Below are 18540 nucleotides of genomic sequence, written 5' to 3' on the forward strand. Positions count from 1 at the left end.
ACTTTTACTAAATTGACCCATTGTATGTATATTGTTTCACAGTGCTTTCTAATACAGTCTTCTGATTTACTTAAGTTCATCCTTTTACCATCTATGAGACATAAATCATTTCTACATTCCCACTCCCTGAAATGCTCATCTGCATCTTCAGGACTAAGGCATATTCAGCATTTTTTAAAGACTGATTTTTCAATAAAAATTCATTTGTATATCTTTTCAGTATCTACCAATACACATTTTGATATATACATAGTGAATACTAATATTGTGGCCTTTTATTAATAAGTACCTGTTATATGCTGGAGACACAGAATTGAGGGAAAGATCTTACCTTGCTCATTTAGGAGCAAACCAGTATGTAAAAATTTAGATTTATAACACGGATACAAACAAGGCAGCTAAAATTGCTTGACCTTACTTGTAACCCACCAGCTAGCTGGGGAAACTCAACTGGGAAGCCATTGAGTCTTGGTCTTTTCATTCAGAGAATGAGTGAAGGGATTCAGTAGTGGAAGTGAGAGCTTCCATATATTGAGCACTCGATATATGCTGGGCACTGTGCTAAGAAGTGCCATGACATTAGTTTACTTCATTCTCATAATTACCATACAGGACGACTACTATCACACCATCACGGCGTGTGCAGGGGTAGAGCAGAGCTCGGAGCCCAGTCCCTGCAGTCACTAGCCCTCTGCTTTGAAAATATGTGGAATTCCATTCTTGTTATTGCCCTTTTGGGGGATTGAGCAGAAGAGTTGGGTTTTAAGATCTAATTCTATGGTTCTAAGTGATCTCTCATTTTGAAGTTTATAAAATGATTTGCCACAGACACCTGCAGCAAGCTCTCCTTTTTCATTTATTATTTCATTCATCACATCTGTTTGAAACATTAAAGAAAACCAGTTTTACAAAGATACCATGGGAGAGGAAGATCAGACACTGTCCCTCTCTTCATGGAATGATTTCACAAAGTTTGACTTCGTACATTTGGTGAAACCAGAGAGGCGCCTGTGGGCCGATCGTGCTTATTCTGTAGCCACTCTGGGGGCACTTCTTCCTTCTCCAGCTGCTCTGTAGGCTCTGTGAGGGGAGATGGCACACCCTGACTCTTCAGATTTCCCCTGCAATTATACAGCAGACAGTTGAGTTCTTTAACATATAGGTATTTTAAAATCTCATTTAAAAGAGCCAGGCAGTGGCTGTCACAAGCATCCATGTCAAAAATAACTCTAAACCTAGCCAATTTTAACAGATTTTCTACCCAGCCTTCACATACAATTCTTCTTTTCCTCGTGTCTTACTGTCAGATTTACAGAGGTCCTGACTCTTCATTCCGGTATTCAAGCCTTCAGCTGAACTGTGAATATCGTTTCCGCGTGTGTGCCATTCGCCAGTGCCAAGACCCTGCGGGGCATCAGGACCTCGTCGGTCCCTACAGCACCACAGTGCTCTTCATCTCCCAGAGGACTGAACCACCAGCCAGCGCCGGCAGAGACACTGTGGGAGGCTCGAGGCCCGGGCGGGCACTCAGCGACGAGCAGTGCGCGGCCGTCATCCTCGTGCTCTTTGCGTTCTTTTCCATTTTGATTGCCTTTATCATCCAGTACTTTGTAATCAAGTGAAAATATAACTTTATTTTTAATATTACATTTTATTTTGTCATGTACTAAAATTATTTCTGTATTGCTTTTACAAAAACAGTGGCATTTAGCACTGGCATTGAGACTCTAGTACATCATTTTGGCCATTTTTAATGCTTTATATTGCTAGGTAGAGGCTGGCACCTTATTAGAATGCAAGCCACAGAAATAGCAATTTTTGGCTTTTTGTTTGGTTGGGGCTCTTTTTTTTCCTTCCTTTCTTTCTTTTTTTTGACATGCCTTCTTGTGAAACAAAATTTCTGAGAGGCAACAATACAAATTATAATTGATATTTTGACCAGTCGGCATGAGTATAACAGTGACATCCTGATCTGTTTGTTCTAAAGATTATTACCTGGTGAAAAATTCAGAATGGTTAAAATTCACACTAACATACTATATAAAAATGTTTAAGTATGATGATGCTGTGAAAGCAATCTAGTGCTATATTTCTACCTCCTCATTTGTCTTAATTTGGTAAGTGGGATTATGATGAATAACTGGAGGGGCTTAGCAGACAAAAACTGGATGAAAGAATATGCATGGAAAAAAGCTTCTTGTTTGATAAATGTGGAGTTCTTCATTACAAGTATATATCCATGAATTCACAGATAAGTCACTTGAAGAAAGCACAGACAGTTTACTTGGCCTAAAAATATTTTAACATTTACTCAGAAATACATCTTCAGGTCTTGAAAACATGGAAAAGAACAGAGGGCTTTTAGATAGTTAACTTTTTAAAAGTACTTCATAATCAGTTCTGAATTTCAAACTTATTTGATTTTTGAGCCTTTGAACTATATGTGTGTGTATAAGGACATGCACGTACATATGGCTTTATATATACCAAGTGTAGAAATATATATATATAATATATATACACACAAACACATACACTCTCACTCCATCTATCTGGTATAGGCTAATTTTGAAGAACTCCCATAAGTTTTGCTGCTTCTCCCATAACTACTGCCATCACCATCAGAATTCATAATCAAACCTAACCTTTTTGTTTGGGGCACCAAATCTGAAGACAAAATTAATTTGCACCAGTAAACTTCAAGCTGCTTTCTTTCTTGAAAAACTAATGTTTAATGTAATGTCTGTTTGGATACTGTTCCAGTTGTTGATTGCATGTGGTTAATGTTGCATTAGAGCACTTTGCAATTACATAATTCATTAATGTTTTGTGAGCTTGCATTTGTGAGTTATTGGATGATCAGACTGAATCTTGTAAAGTATCACATTTTACATCTTGCATAGATGTCCATGACTGCCAGTAATAATACAGTTTGTAATGAAACTATCTAAAATTCTTGTTTTATCACATCTGTTATCTGTAAAACACTTGTAACTAGCCTTTTTAATTTATTATTTGAATTTTAGGATAGTGAATCACTAATTTTTAGTTGCTGAGGTTAGCATTTTAGTGATTACTAAGCACTTCTGTCAGTCTTTGAAAAAAAGGACGTATGTTTTGTGCTTTGAAGATCTCTGAAGAATTTCTTCTGTTAGAATGGGCATGTATTGTAATTGTTTTATGTCAAATGATCTGTGCTGTAGAAAAAAAACATTAACTTTTGTTCAAAAAAGAAATGGATAAACTTGGCCTTCCCAAGTGGTAAGAATGATCTGTCACTATAAAATACTGTATGTTTACATTTTATTTAAATTTAATCTCTTATATGTAGGCTGATAACTTCCCCAAAAACAGTGATTGTTTTCTAGAAACTTCTTAAAAGTGCCACATTTGGCAGTACAAATGAGTTTGAGTGTAATAGCCCAGAGATTTCTATATAGTTGAATGTCTAAAATGGTAAAATGTGCCACTGTGGCAGTTACAGTGGCTTATGTTTTTCATAGTATCTCAAATGAACTCCTATTTTTGATAGTAAATGTCATTTAATAGTGTACTTGCCATTTGAGCCTCACTGCAAAATGAGTGCAGAGGAGAAACAATTTTTAATGTAATCTTGATTTTACCTCATATACTGTACATTCCAAAAACTCTAAACTTTTTAAAGATTATAGATACACTACCAAACATATCACCTTAAAATTGTGTAAGGATGAACTTCATACAGATGAAAAAATATAATCTCATAAAAATACATAAACTATGTAGCAAAAATATCTTTAAAATCCATGGAAAATAAAAGTTGTATCATTCTTTTTTTGAGCTATGTTTATTGTATTCATAAACATTATTTGCTGCCTCTTTTTTGGAGAATGAAATGTTAAGGTCTCCCCTCTTGCAATTGGCTTACAACAGTTTCCCCAAAATAATTAAATCTTCAACAGGAGAGGATCCATATTCAAGAAGGTCAAGTTTTATCCTAGTGAGCTGATTTTGTGCAATTCACTATATATCTATATATAAAGAAAACAAGATATCTAATGAATAAAGATGGGTCTGAGGTAAACTTCCCATTGGAAAGAAAATCTGACCTCTCCTCACCTATCCTGCATTCTTTGCCTTCTTTCCCACCTACAGGGGCCCAGAACAAGGTCTGCTTTCCACCAGAAGGTTCAACATTCCCTCCTACTTAATACCATAAAATTCTCACATGTACCAGGACATTCAACATCCCTTATTTATCTAAAAATTTCCATCCCACAGACCTCATCCAGGGATACATTGCTTTTTAAAATCTAAGTGGATCTATAATTGCTGCAACTGTAGGCACCACAAGAAAGTTTAAAATGTTAGGCTGGGGAAGATGAGAAACTGGACGTAGGGGCATTGCTGCATGGAAGCAACTGAATTGGAATCCACCCTTGAGAAGAACAGGATACTGGATTCAGGGTTCTGCGTCACCTCTTTTTTTTTCCTATAGATTGGAAATAGGAACATTACATGTTGTGCTTAAGCATTTTGTGGGTTGGTTTCCAACACGTGTATGTACCTTAACATCATCAGCAGATTCTCTGCAGGAGGAACCCATGTCTATGGTGGCTCAGTCAGGCAAACAGCCTGCAAAAAGGAAATGGGTCCCCTGAACCTAACACTTGTCATCCTAGAATCTAAACACCTACCATCAACATAAGTGACCACAGTGCTTTGTGTTTTTTAAACACCCTGGTCTCCCACATTGCAGGTAGATTCTTTTATTGTCTGAGCCACGGAAAGCTTTTAAATATCACAGATTGAGAATAATCTGTATGTGTCCCTTTACTCATTTGTTTTCTCCCTGACTCAAAGGAGAAGTTGAAAGAAGAACTAAGATTTTAATAGTTGGGGTCAGCAAACCTTCAGTGTCTGCAGTGGTGCCTTCAAATGTTTAGATGTTATAAGGACTATTTTCCATCTTATATATAACAGGATGCTGTGGGAAATTTGCCAAGAGAAAAGTTTCAAAAACATTTTAAAGCCACATGACCCATTCAAATCATAACAACATCTATTGACCACTCAGTGTGTTAAAGATGTTGTATTCGGTGTTTTACCTTAGTTATTTCACAATCCTTTAAATTGCTCCATTAAGTATAAACTGGAGCACAGGGCATTACCTGCTAAAGATCACATGGCTAATAAGTGAGAAGCCCGAGATTAGATGTTTGAACCCGTGTGACTGGTCTGGTGCCCCCAAACTTGACCACTCTCCTCTGCTGTCTCCCAGAGAAGCCCTAAACTCAAGGAAATCAAGACAATAATTGACCTTAATTAATTGCATTTATGAGAGCATTTATTGAATACTTCCTGTATGTCAAGCTGAACACCTCACCACATCAAAAGCAGCTCACAGTCCCCTTAAAACTGAACAAAAAGAAATCAGACTAGGAGAATCTGGTACAAAACAAAAACAGAAAAACTCTGAAAAAGCAATGAGAGGGGATTAGCTGCACTAAATTATAAAGCCTTAAGAACTTACAATCCAGCACACACATACACAGAAAAGAATAGAAAGCCCATAGTCCCAAGTACATAGAGAATCTGGTACAGGCATTTCAGACCAAGCATAAAGCTCTAATTTCTTTCTGCCAAAATTTCATCCTTGGATACACTGATTCCCATTTTGAGCCTCCACCCTGCCCTAGGTTTAACTCATTCTCTTAAACACTCATTCATCCACAGGTGAGACATGCTCACTTGTTCAAAAAGGGAATATAGCTACTGGGTTGGCCAAAAAGTTCATCCAGGCTTCTCCGTGACATCCTACAGAAAAACTCAAACTTTTTGATCAACTCAGTACAATGTGACTGAAACTTTGAAAATAGGCTGAGTGAAAGAAACTAGACACAGCAGGTCACATATTGTGTGATTCTATTCATTGGAAATATCAAGACTAAAGAAATCCATGTAGGTAGAAAGATTAGTGGTTGCCAGGAGCAGGAAGGAGTAGGAAATGAGAAGTAACTGCTTAATGTGTATGGTGTTTTGCTGGAGAAATGATTTGGAACTTGACAGAAGTAGGTGGGTGTTGCACAACACTGTGACTATACCAAAAGTCCCTGGTGGTCCAGTGGCTAAAACTCCATGCTCTCAATGCAGGGGGCCCAGGTTCGATCCCTGGTCAGGGAACTAGATCCCACATGCTGCAACTGAGACCCAGCACAGTCAAAATAAAAGCCACTGAAATGCTCACTTTAAGATGGTTAATTTTCAGTGACTTTTTTACTTCAATTTCTAGAAGGGACTATAAGACACTCCTAAAGACTGATCTACAGATAGCACATGACTAGAGAATCCTGGACATCGAGTCAATACAATAAATTGACCTAGTCATTAAGTCCACGTTTCCAGGGACACAGACCAACTTCTCACTTCCTTTTCCAACTTCCCTGATGTCCTTGGGTGTTCCCACTCCCTTTAGTTGGTGGGTTGTGCCTGGTAAAACGGAGTCTTTTATGGGTGTCGTTAATAGCTACTAAATGATGTGGCCTGCCCACTAGTTACCAGCTCTGTCTGACTCTTGACATTTCTAGGATGACCCAGGGATGTTGGAGAGGAAGTTATTACAGTTTCAGTTTGCCAATGACAGTAGCTCTGCAGTAAGAAGTCCATATAGGGCAGCATAAGACCTTTTTCCTTACAGCCTGTGTTCTGAAAAGCAACCTACAAATCATGTGATGAAAATTCATGTATTAATGCTCCCCTGGGGGCTCAGACAGTGAAGAATCCGCCTGCAATGCAGGAGACCCAGGTTCCACCCCTGGGTTGGGAAGATCCCCTAGAGAAGGGAACGGCTACTCACTCCAGTATTCTGGCCTGGAGAATTCCACGGACAGAGGAACCTGGTAGGCTACAGTCCATGGGGTCGTAAAGAGTCAGACATGACTGAGCAACTTCCACTTTTTTCAAGTACTAATACTCAGAGAATTAATTTATGATTCTCTAAATTTGATTCAGACCTTTAAAACCAGCATGAAGTCTAGTATCCAGTCATGCTGTGAACAACGTGGATTCCAATCATTGTAAATCTGGCTCAAAATGGCCTCAGCGGGGGACTTCCATGGTTGTCCAGTGATTGAGAATCCACTGTGCAATGAAGGGACCCAGGTTCAATCCCTGGTCGGGGAACTAGGATTCCACGTGCCAAGGAGTGACCACGCCCGCATGCCACAGCTGTAGAGCCTGCTTGACAGAATGAAGATCAGAGTACCGCCACTGAGATGCGAAGCAGTCTAGTTACTTAACCAAAAGATTTTTAAAAAATTACCTCAGAGGGGTGACAAGTATAAAACTACAAAGGATCCAGGGAGTACACATTATTCTAGAAAGAGCACACACAGTTTATGACAATATCATCAATAACATTTTAAAGGAACACCAAATTTTAAAAGCCAGCATAAATACTACTGTAAATAAGTAAACTGTCATTCATTTGGAAAAACAAAAATAGAAAAATGCTGAAAAAGAGCAATGAGAGGGGACTAGTTGCACTAAATTATAAAGCCTTAATAATACCAGCAGAAAAGATTTGTTTGGAACTGACTAGAAAGTCCATAGACCCAAGTACATAGAAGAATTTAGTACTTAATAAAGCTGGCACCTCAAATCAGTGGAGTAAAAATGAACAAGTCAACAAACGATGGGTAAAGAATCTGCCTGCCAAACAGGAAACACAGGTTCAATCCCTGGGTTGGGAAGATCCCCTGGAGGAGGAAATGGCAATCCACTCCAGTAGTCTTGACTGGAGATTTCCATGGACAGAGGAGTCTGGCAGGCTACAGTCCATGGGGTCCCAAAGAGTCAGACACAGCTTAGCAACTAAACCACCACAACAGATGATATTGGTACAACTGGGTAGCCAGCTAAAAATTAAAGTTGGAGCCACATCTCACACCTTATACCAGGATGAGTTCAAAATGAATATAAATATAAATGATGAAACTAAATAAATGAGAAGATATGGGAGAATTCCTTTATAATCTTGGAGTTGTGGTGGCCTTTCAAATTGTGCCTCAAGACATAGAAGTCACAAAAACACTGATCATTTTAATGCCATAAAAATAAAGACTTCTGTATAGCAGTAAACAAACAAACAAAAAATAGTTAAAACAAATAGCCAACCAGGAAATATTTGCACTAATATCCCAGAAAAGGGCTAATCTAATCTTTCTAATAAGGAAAATGTAAGTTCTGAAATATGGAAATGAAATAAGAAGCACAAAATAAAAACCCGGAAAACCCATTTTGATTCTCACTGGCAAAAATGCAAAGCTTTGATTACACACCATTGATAACTGTAGAAAAACAAGATAGTGCTGGTGGAGCTTAAGCTATACAATCCTTATGAAGGGAAATTAAATTTTGTTTACACTCTTTGAGCAGGCAGTCCACTAACAAATATTTATCTACAGACATGACACATTGGACAGCACCATTCATTGCAGACCCGTTTGTACCAGCAAAAGACCAGAAACGACCTAAATGAGCAACCGTGCGAGACTAGTTAAATAAATTGTACACCCAATGCAATGGAATACCATATGCAGCTATAGCAAAAGAGATTAAGGTAGCTTCCTATTGACTGATCTGGAAAGAGTGTCAAGATAAATCATTAAGCTAAAAAACAAAGTGCAGAATAATGGAGGTACTCCGGTCAGGTGCCCTTGTCCTCAGATTTCCTGGATCCAGGCCAGACCATCAGAGAATGAGCTTCCAACGATGCCATTCCCCAGGCATCTCCCAGCCTTTGGGGTGTCAGCCTACTGGTTGTGTTACCGAGTGCAAGCTCGCAGTGCTTGCTGCAAGACAGGGCAGTAAACTGAGAGACCAGTTGTTGGGGCAACAGCAACTTCAGTTGGAAAGCCAGCAGACCAAGAAAGGAGATGGGAGATTTGGGTCCTAAAGAACCATCTTGCCAGAGTTGGGATTCAGGCTTCTTTTATACTAAAAGGGAAGGGAATAAAATCAAACCTTTCCTGGTTCCGGCCAGCCGCTGGAGAGAACGTGTTAGTTACTTTCTGCCTGCAGTCATTCACAGGTGGGCCTGGTCAGGATGTTTCCTGTGAGCTGAACAAAGGTATTTACCTTAATGCTCATTAGCTGGGAGGCAGGGTTCCCAGAAATGAGCCATTTATGTATAATTTAAGTTTAGAGGCAATATCCCTTTAGTGATTAATTTGTAATAGAATACAAAGGTTCTTCTCTATTACAGTTCCCCAGTGTCAATGTCAGTTCCAGAATCCTGTGGGAAAAAGGATGAAGATGGTTCAGGCTACTTCTTAGCCTGAATGGAGGTGATGAATATTCTTAGAATCTCTAATCAATCTTCTTTTTTTTATCTACAACTATTTGAACCTGATGAAATCCTGCTTCTTCACAAAATAGGTATGTGTGCTGTGCTTAGTCGCTCAGTCACGTCCGACTCTCTGCGACCCCATGGCCTGTAGCTCACCAGGCTCCTCTGTCCATGGGCATTCTCCAGACAAGAATACTGGATTGGGTTGCCGTGCCCTCCTCCGGTGGATATTCCCAACCCAGGTCTCTGCATTGCAGGCAGATTCTTTAATGACTGAGCCACCAGGAAATCCCGAGAATCCTGGAGTGGGTAGCCTATCCCTTCTCCAGGGGATGGATCTTCCTGACCCAGGAATCGAACTGGGGTCTCCTGCATTGCAGGCGGATTCTTTTCCAGCTAACTGAGCTACCAGGGAAGCCCCAGTACAGCTACAAAGTCATTGAAAAGCCACCGTAAAGCCATAAATAGCAATTGCTCATCTCTAACTATTAAAAAGATGCTTTTTTGCTTTGGCATCAACCAATTAGGATTACAAAGCAGATGAAAAGACACTTGGCTACTGCTGTGACATACAATTTAAGATAATTACTAAAATTATGACTTATTATCATTTACCAGGATATACCAGAATTTTAGGAATTTCACATAATTTCTAAAATGTATATAATTAACATTTACCCATAGATACAATCTAAGAAGTTCTATGATACAATCGATTTCATTACCATTTATTTTACAATGCTTCTTATGTAGTTTAACATACCAAACAAGCTTAATTAGCTTGATATTCCTCTGAGATAGAGAAAATAATTTGAGGTATTCCAGGGACCCTTTGGAAAGCCTCAAACTTAGCTTGAGGTCACGTGAACTTCATTTAGAATTTGATCTTTGGCCAGTTTGTCAAAAATATCAAAAGTTTTAACCAGTGATAAAAAAGTATCTCAATGACAAATACAGATCATTTAAGGAAACGCACAATTATCAAAAGCAGTTCAATATGTTAAGAAAATCTTGTCCTCTTAGAGAACAGGTTTTGTACATTATTTTTAAAATTCATTTTCTTAACTCAGTTCAGTGTTATCTTAGCCAGTCCTGACCATGCACAAAACTCTTTCAGTGTTCCTGATCTAAGAACCCTCTACAATTTCTGTATCTGTGTTAATCTATCCCTCACTTTCTTTCCCATTCAGACACAATCAGCTCAAGGTTTTCCTGTAGTCCAGTGGTTAAGAATCCACCTTCAAATTCAAGGGATGTAGGTTTGATCCCTGGTCAGTGCCACATGGCAACTAACCCCGCACTCTGTAACAAGAGATGCCCACGTGCTACAATGAAGGCCCAGTGCAGCCAAAATTTTAAAAATAAACTTATATATAAAAAAGAAACAGTCATCTCTAAGACAAAACCACCTTTTCTGCTTTAGCAAAATGCATTTTCATTCCTCATACCGTCTTTGCTGAAAACACATGTCCTATTATCTTTGCATGCTAAAATTTTACCTTACAATTCTGAACCTTAAAACCTTCACCTCTAGTGAAAAACCAAGAAGCAAGTAATTGGAAACTGTCATAACGCATTTCCTAACTGACAAACTTGAGCTTTAGTCTTCCTCTCCTGAGAAGGCAAAAGTAGGTAAACTTAGACATGCCCAGCAAATATGTTCTAATATTTTATCCCATTTGAAATGACCCAGATATTCAATGAATCCTCTTCAGTTAATTTTGTTGAATTTCAAGTTACATAAATCTGGAGAAATTATTTTAGATAGATATTCCCAAAACATAATTATTCCTATTTGTTGTTTAGTCGCTAAGTCATGTCTGACTCTTTCGACCCTATGGACTATAGTCCCTCCACACTCCTCTGTCTATGGGATTTCCCAAGCAAGAATACTGGAGTGAGTGGTTTACCATTTCTTTCTCCAATGGATCTTCCCAACCCAGGGATCGAACCCATGTCTCCTGCACTGGTAGGCTGATTCTTTACTGCTGAGCCACCAGGGAAGACCCAGCTATTTCTATAGTGTTTACTGAAAACTCTTACCTCATTTATTCCTATTTTATTTACTTAAAAGCTTTATCATATTGTTATTTTTCTTGCTGACAAACTTTGTAATAAGAATAATAAGGTCTTACAGTATTTGATTTCTAGCAAACCTAGACACAATAAAAGTATTATACTTGATGTTGATGACCTAAAACATGTCTGTATTAATCAAACAAACAAGCTTAAGCTAACTTTAATACCAGACATTAATTCAATACTGAATATTTCCTAGGTCACATGAACCTGAAATTCCTTCTGGCCAGTGTTTTAAAAAATATTTGAGTGTTTATTTAAGCACTTAAATTCCTTTGAAAGTGGAAATCACTCAGTCGTGTCTGACTCTTTGTGACCCCATGGACTGTAGCTCACCAGGCTCCTCTGTCCGTGGGGATTCTCCAGGCCAGAAATACTGGAGTGGGTAGCCATTCCCTTCTCCAGGGGATCTTCCCAACCTAGGGATCAAACCCAGGCCTCCCAAATTGCAGGCGAATTCTTTACCATCTGAGTCATCAGGGAAACCCAAGAATACTGGGGTGGGCAGCCTTTCCCTTCTCCAGGGGATCTTTCCGACCCAGGAATCAAATCAGGGTCTCTCACATTGCCGGTGGATTCTTTACCAGCTGAGTTACCAGGGAAGCCTAAATTCCTTTAGGTCAATTAAATTCTTTTACAAATTAATTCTGGCAATGCCAGATATCTGTAACATGTACAAACAAACAAACACAGTTCCCATGCCAAAATTTCAGTCATGAATCAGGTATAACATTGTATAACCCATCAGTTACAAAAGAGAGTGGATTCAAATTGGGTTTCTGTCAGAATAAATCCTATCTGTCTAAATGGCAAAACCCCTTATTAATATTCATGGAAAAGACATGTCTATTTCTGTTTGTAGCTTTTGGTAATTTTAGGGACCAAGTGGAGGATTTCTCTTCTTCCTGGGAATATCCCACTCTTGGACAAAAAGAGAGTTTGTTTTCTCTTTGCTTTTTTTTCCTGTTCCTTTCCTCCACTTGACATTAGTAAAAAAAATTTTAAATATCACAAAAGTGGGCTGGCTATAAATGGGGAAAGAGTACCAAGCAAAACTGAAAAAAAAAAAAAAAACAAACCAAAGGACAATCAGAAAATCTAAAGAAACCCTCAATTTTGGTCTTGGGGGCTTTAAACCATATGCCAATGACGTAGGAGACCCTAAATGACTTAATTAACACAACAAGGATAGCAGTACAAGGTGTCCAGGGTCCCCAGATAACCTGCCTCAAGCCCTCCTGGAAATCCTAACAGGCACTGTGGCCACACATTGTTTCAATAAAATACCTTCCTCTCACTCATGGGTTCACAGCTGTAATCAGAGCACTGATCCAAAATGCACCTCAGAGGTCTTTCTTCAGGAATAGTTGAAAAATTCTCCATTTTTAAAGACAGAAATTCAAGAGAAACAAAGAATTCTGTAAAGCAACTATCCTTCAATTAAAAGGTGAGTAACTAAAAAAAAAAAAAAAAAAGGTGAATGACTTTAAAAAAAAAGACAAAGCCCAAACTGCACATACAAACACTAGCATCCGAAGAAACAAATGAACGGGCTCACGAATCAGGTAAAAAGCCCAACAGCTCTTTCCTTTCTCCAACAGGGTTCCCCCACTCAAATACAAAACAAATTGGCTTATTCTGGAGAAAAGCCCCAAACAGAGAGGAAATAAACCTTCTGGCTGCACACACCAGAGCAACTTACCCTACCGTGTGGAGCCTGTCAGCCAAGCGCTGGGGCAGCCAGAGCCACTCTGGGGCATTTTGAGGGCAAGATTTTCAAGACAAGTGGTCCCAGCAGCTGCTAGGGCTTTACCTGAAAACTCCCCAAAGGGCACCAGCTGGCCATGAGTAGCAAGGCTCCTGGCTGACTGCACGAAAACTCGTTATCAAGTCCACGCTGGTACTGTTCGCCACATGACAGGCCGAATAAACCGAGCAACCTTATGCAGAAAGCCAGCCGACCAAGAAGCTGGGGAGCCAGCTTGCCTGAGTCAGAATTCAGGCTTCTCTTTTGCTAAAAGCATAGGGAGTAAAGACAAACACGTCCGGTTCCAGGTCAGCCTCCAGAGGGGATGTGTTCATTTCTTCCCCCCTACAGTCATTCACAGGCGGGCCTGGTCAGGATGGTTCAGCTACCCAAGGTGTTTTAGCTTAATGCTCATTACTTGGGAGGCAGAGCTCCTTAGAGGTGGGCCATTTAAGTTTATAGGCAACATCTCTTTGATGAACCTGTAATAGAATACAAAGGTTCTACTCTATTAGAGCTGGGCGGAGAACCTCCACGCTGACCCCTCACTCTGCCTGAGAGCCAAGTGAGTTACTGTGGCCCAGTCTCCAGGTACCAGTGCAGATGAGAGAGACTGCAGCCCAAGGGCAGCTCCCGAGGGAAGGTGAGGGGCAAGAGCCTGCTCAGCGATGACCCAGCCCTCCAAGGGCTCCAGGGGCACGGGAAATGGCACTCTAAATGTGAAACTGACACAGCGTGCTAAATCAGCAATGGTGGTGGTTTAGTCGCTGAGTCATGTTCGACCCTTGTGACCCCCTGGACTATAGCCCTCCAGGCTCCTCTGTCCATGGGATTTCTCAGGCAAGAATGCTGAAGTGGGTTGCCATTTCCTTCTCCAAGGGATCGTCCCCATCCAGAGATCGAGCCCAAGTCTCCTGCATTGCAGGCAGATTTTTTACTGCTGAACCACCAGGGAAGACCCCAAATCAACTATACTTCAATTAAAAAAAAAAAAAAACTTCTGTTTCCATTTGTCCACAAAAATCTGGTTTATGGAATACAAACTAAAGGATACTTTCCGAGCAGAAGTTGATCACACGAACCATTCCTAAGACTGGTTGTGCTGTGGCCTATCAAGCCAGAGGCCCTGGCACAGAGGGCATGCCTTTGGCCTTGGGAAGCAGACACTCACCGGCTGCATGACCTAAGGCAGCTTCTCTATGCCTTGGTCTTCTCATCTATAAAATGGACATACTGAAAGCACCCGCTCAAAAGGCTGTGGTTAAAGACTCAATGAGTTACCATATGCAGGTACTTGAAAATGTGCCTAACACAGCAGAAAGTTAGCTTTATTATTTTTTTTTCCAGAACATTCCAGCCTATGAGGCTTCCAGCCAGGGGTGAAGTGCCTATTAAGGACACCAGCCCCTTGCTTCCAGGGAAGCAGGGGGAGAGCTGGGTCAGAACTAGACTCAGTTTTGCCCCATGCAAGCAGCAAATGTGAAGGTGGATACGTCACATTTGGCAGAGGAGGACGGTAGCCACACAGCTGGACTACTGAAGATTCTCCCTCTCCTCCAACGAAAAACAACATCATGAGCTGGCAGATGGCTTAGAAATACAAAGTAGAAAGAGGGTTTAGTCATTCTTCAGATATCTGGACCCATTTCTTCCAAAAACATGGAAGGCTAAGCCATCATAATAGGGTTCAGATCTGCCCCAGGGGCCAAGCCATACTTGAGTCAAAACATAACAAAAACCTGGACGTGAATCTAATTCTCCGTATCAGTATTCTGTCTCCAACCAGATTATCAAGGAGCGCTTGCTGAACACCCCCTGTAATCAGAGTACTTTTCTCAATTACCAGGAATTGTAAAGAAAATAATGGTGCCCTGTTCTGGAGAGGCTTATTCATGCTCTGAGATTAAAAAATATTTATTGAGTTCTCACTTTGTACTGGGCACTAGGGAAGGGTGAAATCCTGTCTTCTGGAGCATGTGATGTCGGGAGATGGGGGGGGCCGGATAACAAACAGCTAAGTAGATTCAACAGCAGGTGAGTTCGTCATAAGCTCCAGAGAGAAGATACAGCAGTGCAGGGGAGCGTCCGATCGGAGGTGTGCAGACACGAGATGGACAGCCTGATGTGCAGACACGCTCTGCGCCCCGGTGGGCTTTCTCAGAGCTGTCATGTGGCGGAGATGGGTGAGGGACCTTTCAGCAGATGTGGGCAGACCACCAGGCCAAGGAGCAGAATGGACCCAAGGACAGAGAATTGGGGGAGCTGCAGCCTATGACAGCTGACAGCTGGTACCTACCAGGTGCTCCTGGGAGCATCAGGGGAGTCAAAGAAAAAGACCACAGGTTCACGCGCCACAGACCTCTGCCTTCAGGTTAGCAGAGAGCCTGGTGACCAAGGGGGACGAGGACCCTGAACTGGAGTCCAGCAAGTACCAGCCCCCCAGGAACCAACACAAAGCTAAGCAGCCCCTCCCTCCTGGTTTCCTAAGGCCCTTTAAGCCACCTGACCTTCTTCGGGAAAGACGGGGCAGAAGGAGGAAGCCATCGGAGAGAAGAGGACGGAGCACTGCTGAGAGGAGCTGTCTAATTCATTCAACCAGACAATGCTTTACGCAGGCTAGCTAATTGTTTCTTGCTACCCGAGGGAGTAAGGGAGAGTTCAGATCAACTAGAGATGGAGAAATTACATTTCCGCCACTTAGGCAGAGAGGGAGTGGGGAGGGAGGAAAAGGGGAGACAGTGGATGCAGAAGCTCTTTTGAGTTTTGCTGAAAACATGGAAACGATCCAGAAGAGGGAGGAAAATCTGATGATGTATGTGAGAGAGAACTTCCAGAGTGATTTCTAGGATTTTGAGCAGGTAAATGAAGTGCCGAGTGGCAGAGTTTAGTTCAGGTACAAGTACCATCCACTCATTCATCTGTTCAGGGGGTGAATGGGTGTGTGTGTGTGTTGAAAAGCAGAGACATTACTCTGCCAACAAAGGTCCATATAGTCAACATTATGGTCTTCCCAGTGGTCACATACGGTTGTGAGAACTGAACCGTAAAGAAGGCGGAGTGTCAAAGAATTGATGCTTCAAACTGTAATATTGGAGAAGATGCCTGAGAGTCCCATGGACAGCAAGGAGATCAAACCAGTCAGTCTTAAGGGAAATCAATCCTGAATACTCATTGGAAGGACTGATGCTGAAGCTCAAGTATTTTGGTCACCTGATGTGAACAGCGACTCATTGGAAAAGTCCTTGATGCTGGGAAAGATTGAGGGCAGAAGGAGAAGAGGGCATCAGTGGATGAGACGGCCGGGTGGCGTCACCGATGCAATGGACGTGAACTTGGGCAAACTTTGGGAGATAGTGAGGAACAGGGAGGCCTAGCGTGCTGCAGTCCATGGGGTCTCAAAGAGGCAGACTGGGTGACTGAACAAAATATCCACTCATTCATCTGTCCGGGGGTTGGGGGGATGGCGGCTGTGATGATGGGAGCATGTAGTTCTCTTCCAACCGCTTCTATTCTTTCCAGGAATTAAAGTACAAGGTCACCACCTGAGCGTGAGGATGGGAAGGAAGTCTTGAGGATCAAGGAGACAGGAGGATGTACAGAGTGGTCTGGAGGGTGGGAAAAGCAAATGAAATAGGATAAGGATGAGGACGGTGGGAGAAAACTAAGCCCCCAGCTAAAGGTTGTCAATTTCCAGAGATGCAGCTCTACTCAAGACACTTGGAAGCCTGCACAAGGTAAGCAGAGGTTCAGCTTCACCAGGGCTACGGCTGAGCTCTGGCCAAGGAGACCAGAAAGAAACGTGCACAGGCATTGAGAGTGTTTTCCTGGAAGCCCTTATCATTGCCCTTGGAGTTTAAATTCGTTACAGTCGGGAAGTGTGGACCTGAGGCTCGTGAGGGACAAGGTGGAGGAGAGGCTGAATGGAGGCCCCACTGAACTCCTGCAGTTGGAGGACTGCAGGAATTTAGGTATTAGAGAAAGTGAGCTAGAAAGACAGGGGGTGGAGGTCAGAATCTGCGGTGGCTGAAGCTAAGATGAAGGCAAGCTCCCAGGTCCTGGGAATGATAAGGCGGAAGGGATGTGTTCACAGGGGCCACTGCCTGAGGCAGGGAAGAGGACAAGACCACGGATAGACAGGAGAGGCAGAGGAATTGTGTAGGGGTGTGAATTTTATTAATATCAGGAGCTCTTGAGAAAATGAAGGTCAGGCACCAAAATTCTCAAGAATGAAGGTGAATGGGGGGGGCGGGGCTGGAGAGGGCACAGTGTGAGGAGGTTAGATTTAAAGATAGGTTTTAGAAAGATGCGGACAGTGATGATGAGGCCGGTGACCGGTACCCTTCCTCCACGCCCATGGCTCTGCCTGTGAGGGAGGGGTGAGCTGAGCAGGGGGAGCCAGGCTAGAGCAAAGCCTGCTTTCAGTTCCAGGAAGAAGAAGGGAACTCGGGAAAAGAAGTTGAGGATTTAAACCTCCGTACGATGGATGGAAAACTAGATGGTGTCCACCCACAAACAAAGAACTCAGCCCCAAGAACTTGAAAATTAAATGGAAAGAACAGCCCGGGACACATCTGAGCTCTCAGCGTCAGCTACTGTCATCAAGACCACACTGAACTGACTCGTGGATCAGTTTTCAGTCTTCCCCACCCCCCCGGATTTTAGTTCTTCCTGTGTGACGGTCGCTCAGTGAGGTCCTACTCTCTGCGACCCCATGGACTGCAGCCCGCCAGGCTTTTCTGTCCATGGAATTCCCCAGGCCAGGATACTGGAGTGGGTTGTCAATCCCTTCTGCAGGGGATCCTTCGGACCCAGGGATCGAACCCAGGGGTCCCGCATTGCAGGCGGATTCTTAACCGTCTGAGCCCCCAGGGAAGCCCCTTAAAACGAGTAGACATGGTCATGTCCATAGATTTCAGAGTCATAACAGATCGTTCAAATTACTTGGTCAACTCCACCACCATTTGAAAATTTACAGAAGGGGAGAACTGACTGCTGCCCCCTCAGGCTGGGGCTGACCTGAGATGACTCGGCCGTCGAGCCACCACCAGAACCCAGGAGGGGCTCTAGATTCTGGTCTAAGCTCCTCTCCCACTATTAGTCCTGCGGCTCCCTCCCGAGCCATCGAGAGGCAGTCACCAGCCGAGGTCCCTCAGAAGGTCCCTCTCAGAACCCAACCGAAAAAAAGCGCCCGCACTCCGCTGGGTGCAGTAACCTACGTGGTTGGGGTCTCAGAAATCGCTTTCCCGCGTCGGGGCAGGCGCGGTCCGGGGCGGCCGCCTCCCGCGTTCAGTTGGGGAGGGACGCGCCTGGAACCCGAGGGACCGGGCGGCGGCCGGGGGCGGGGACTGCGCGCCACCCGCTCGGCAGCCCTCAAAGCGGACCCTGC

The 18540-nt window shown here is 42.5% G+C and overlaps 1 protein-coding gene and 1 long non-coding RNA gene across 9 annotated transcripts in view; one reads left to right on the plus strand and one right to left on the minus strand.

Moving 5' to 3' along the window:
• Nucleotides 1-3819, plus strand: part of FNDC3A (fibronectin type III domain containing 3A) — a 109762-nt gene extending 105943 nt beyond the window's left edge. For all 8 annotated transcript variants that reach the window (XM_020904033.2, XM_070471244.1, XM_020904032.2 and 5 more), the window contains one exon: nt 1308-3819. In XM_020904033.2, the coding sequence (XP_020759692.2) occupies nt 1308-1622 (315 nt within the window). In that variant the 3' untranslated portion in view covers nt 1623-3819. The remainder of the gene's footprint in view (nt 1-1307) is intronic.
• Nucleotides 838-18471, minus strand: LOC110144141 (uncharacterized). The gene is made up of 3 exons (XR_002315803.2): nt 18371-18471; nt 9004-9099; nt 838-1121 (listed from the first exon to the last, which is right to left on the minus strand). It is a non-coding gene; the product is annotated as an uncharacterized lncRNA (long non-coding RNA).
• Between the last annotated feature and the right edge of the window lie 69 nt (nt 18472-18540).

Source organism: Odocoileus virginianus, chromosome 8 (assembly GCF_023699985.2).
Source record: "Odocoileus virginianus isolate 20LAN1187 ecotype Illinois chromosome 8, Ovbor_1.2, whole genome shotgun sequence".
Classification (NCBI taxonomy): domain Eukaryota; kingdom Metazoa; phylum Chordata; class Mammalia; order Artiodactyla; family Cervidae; genus Odocoileus; species Odocoileus virginianus.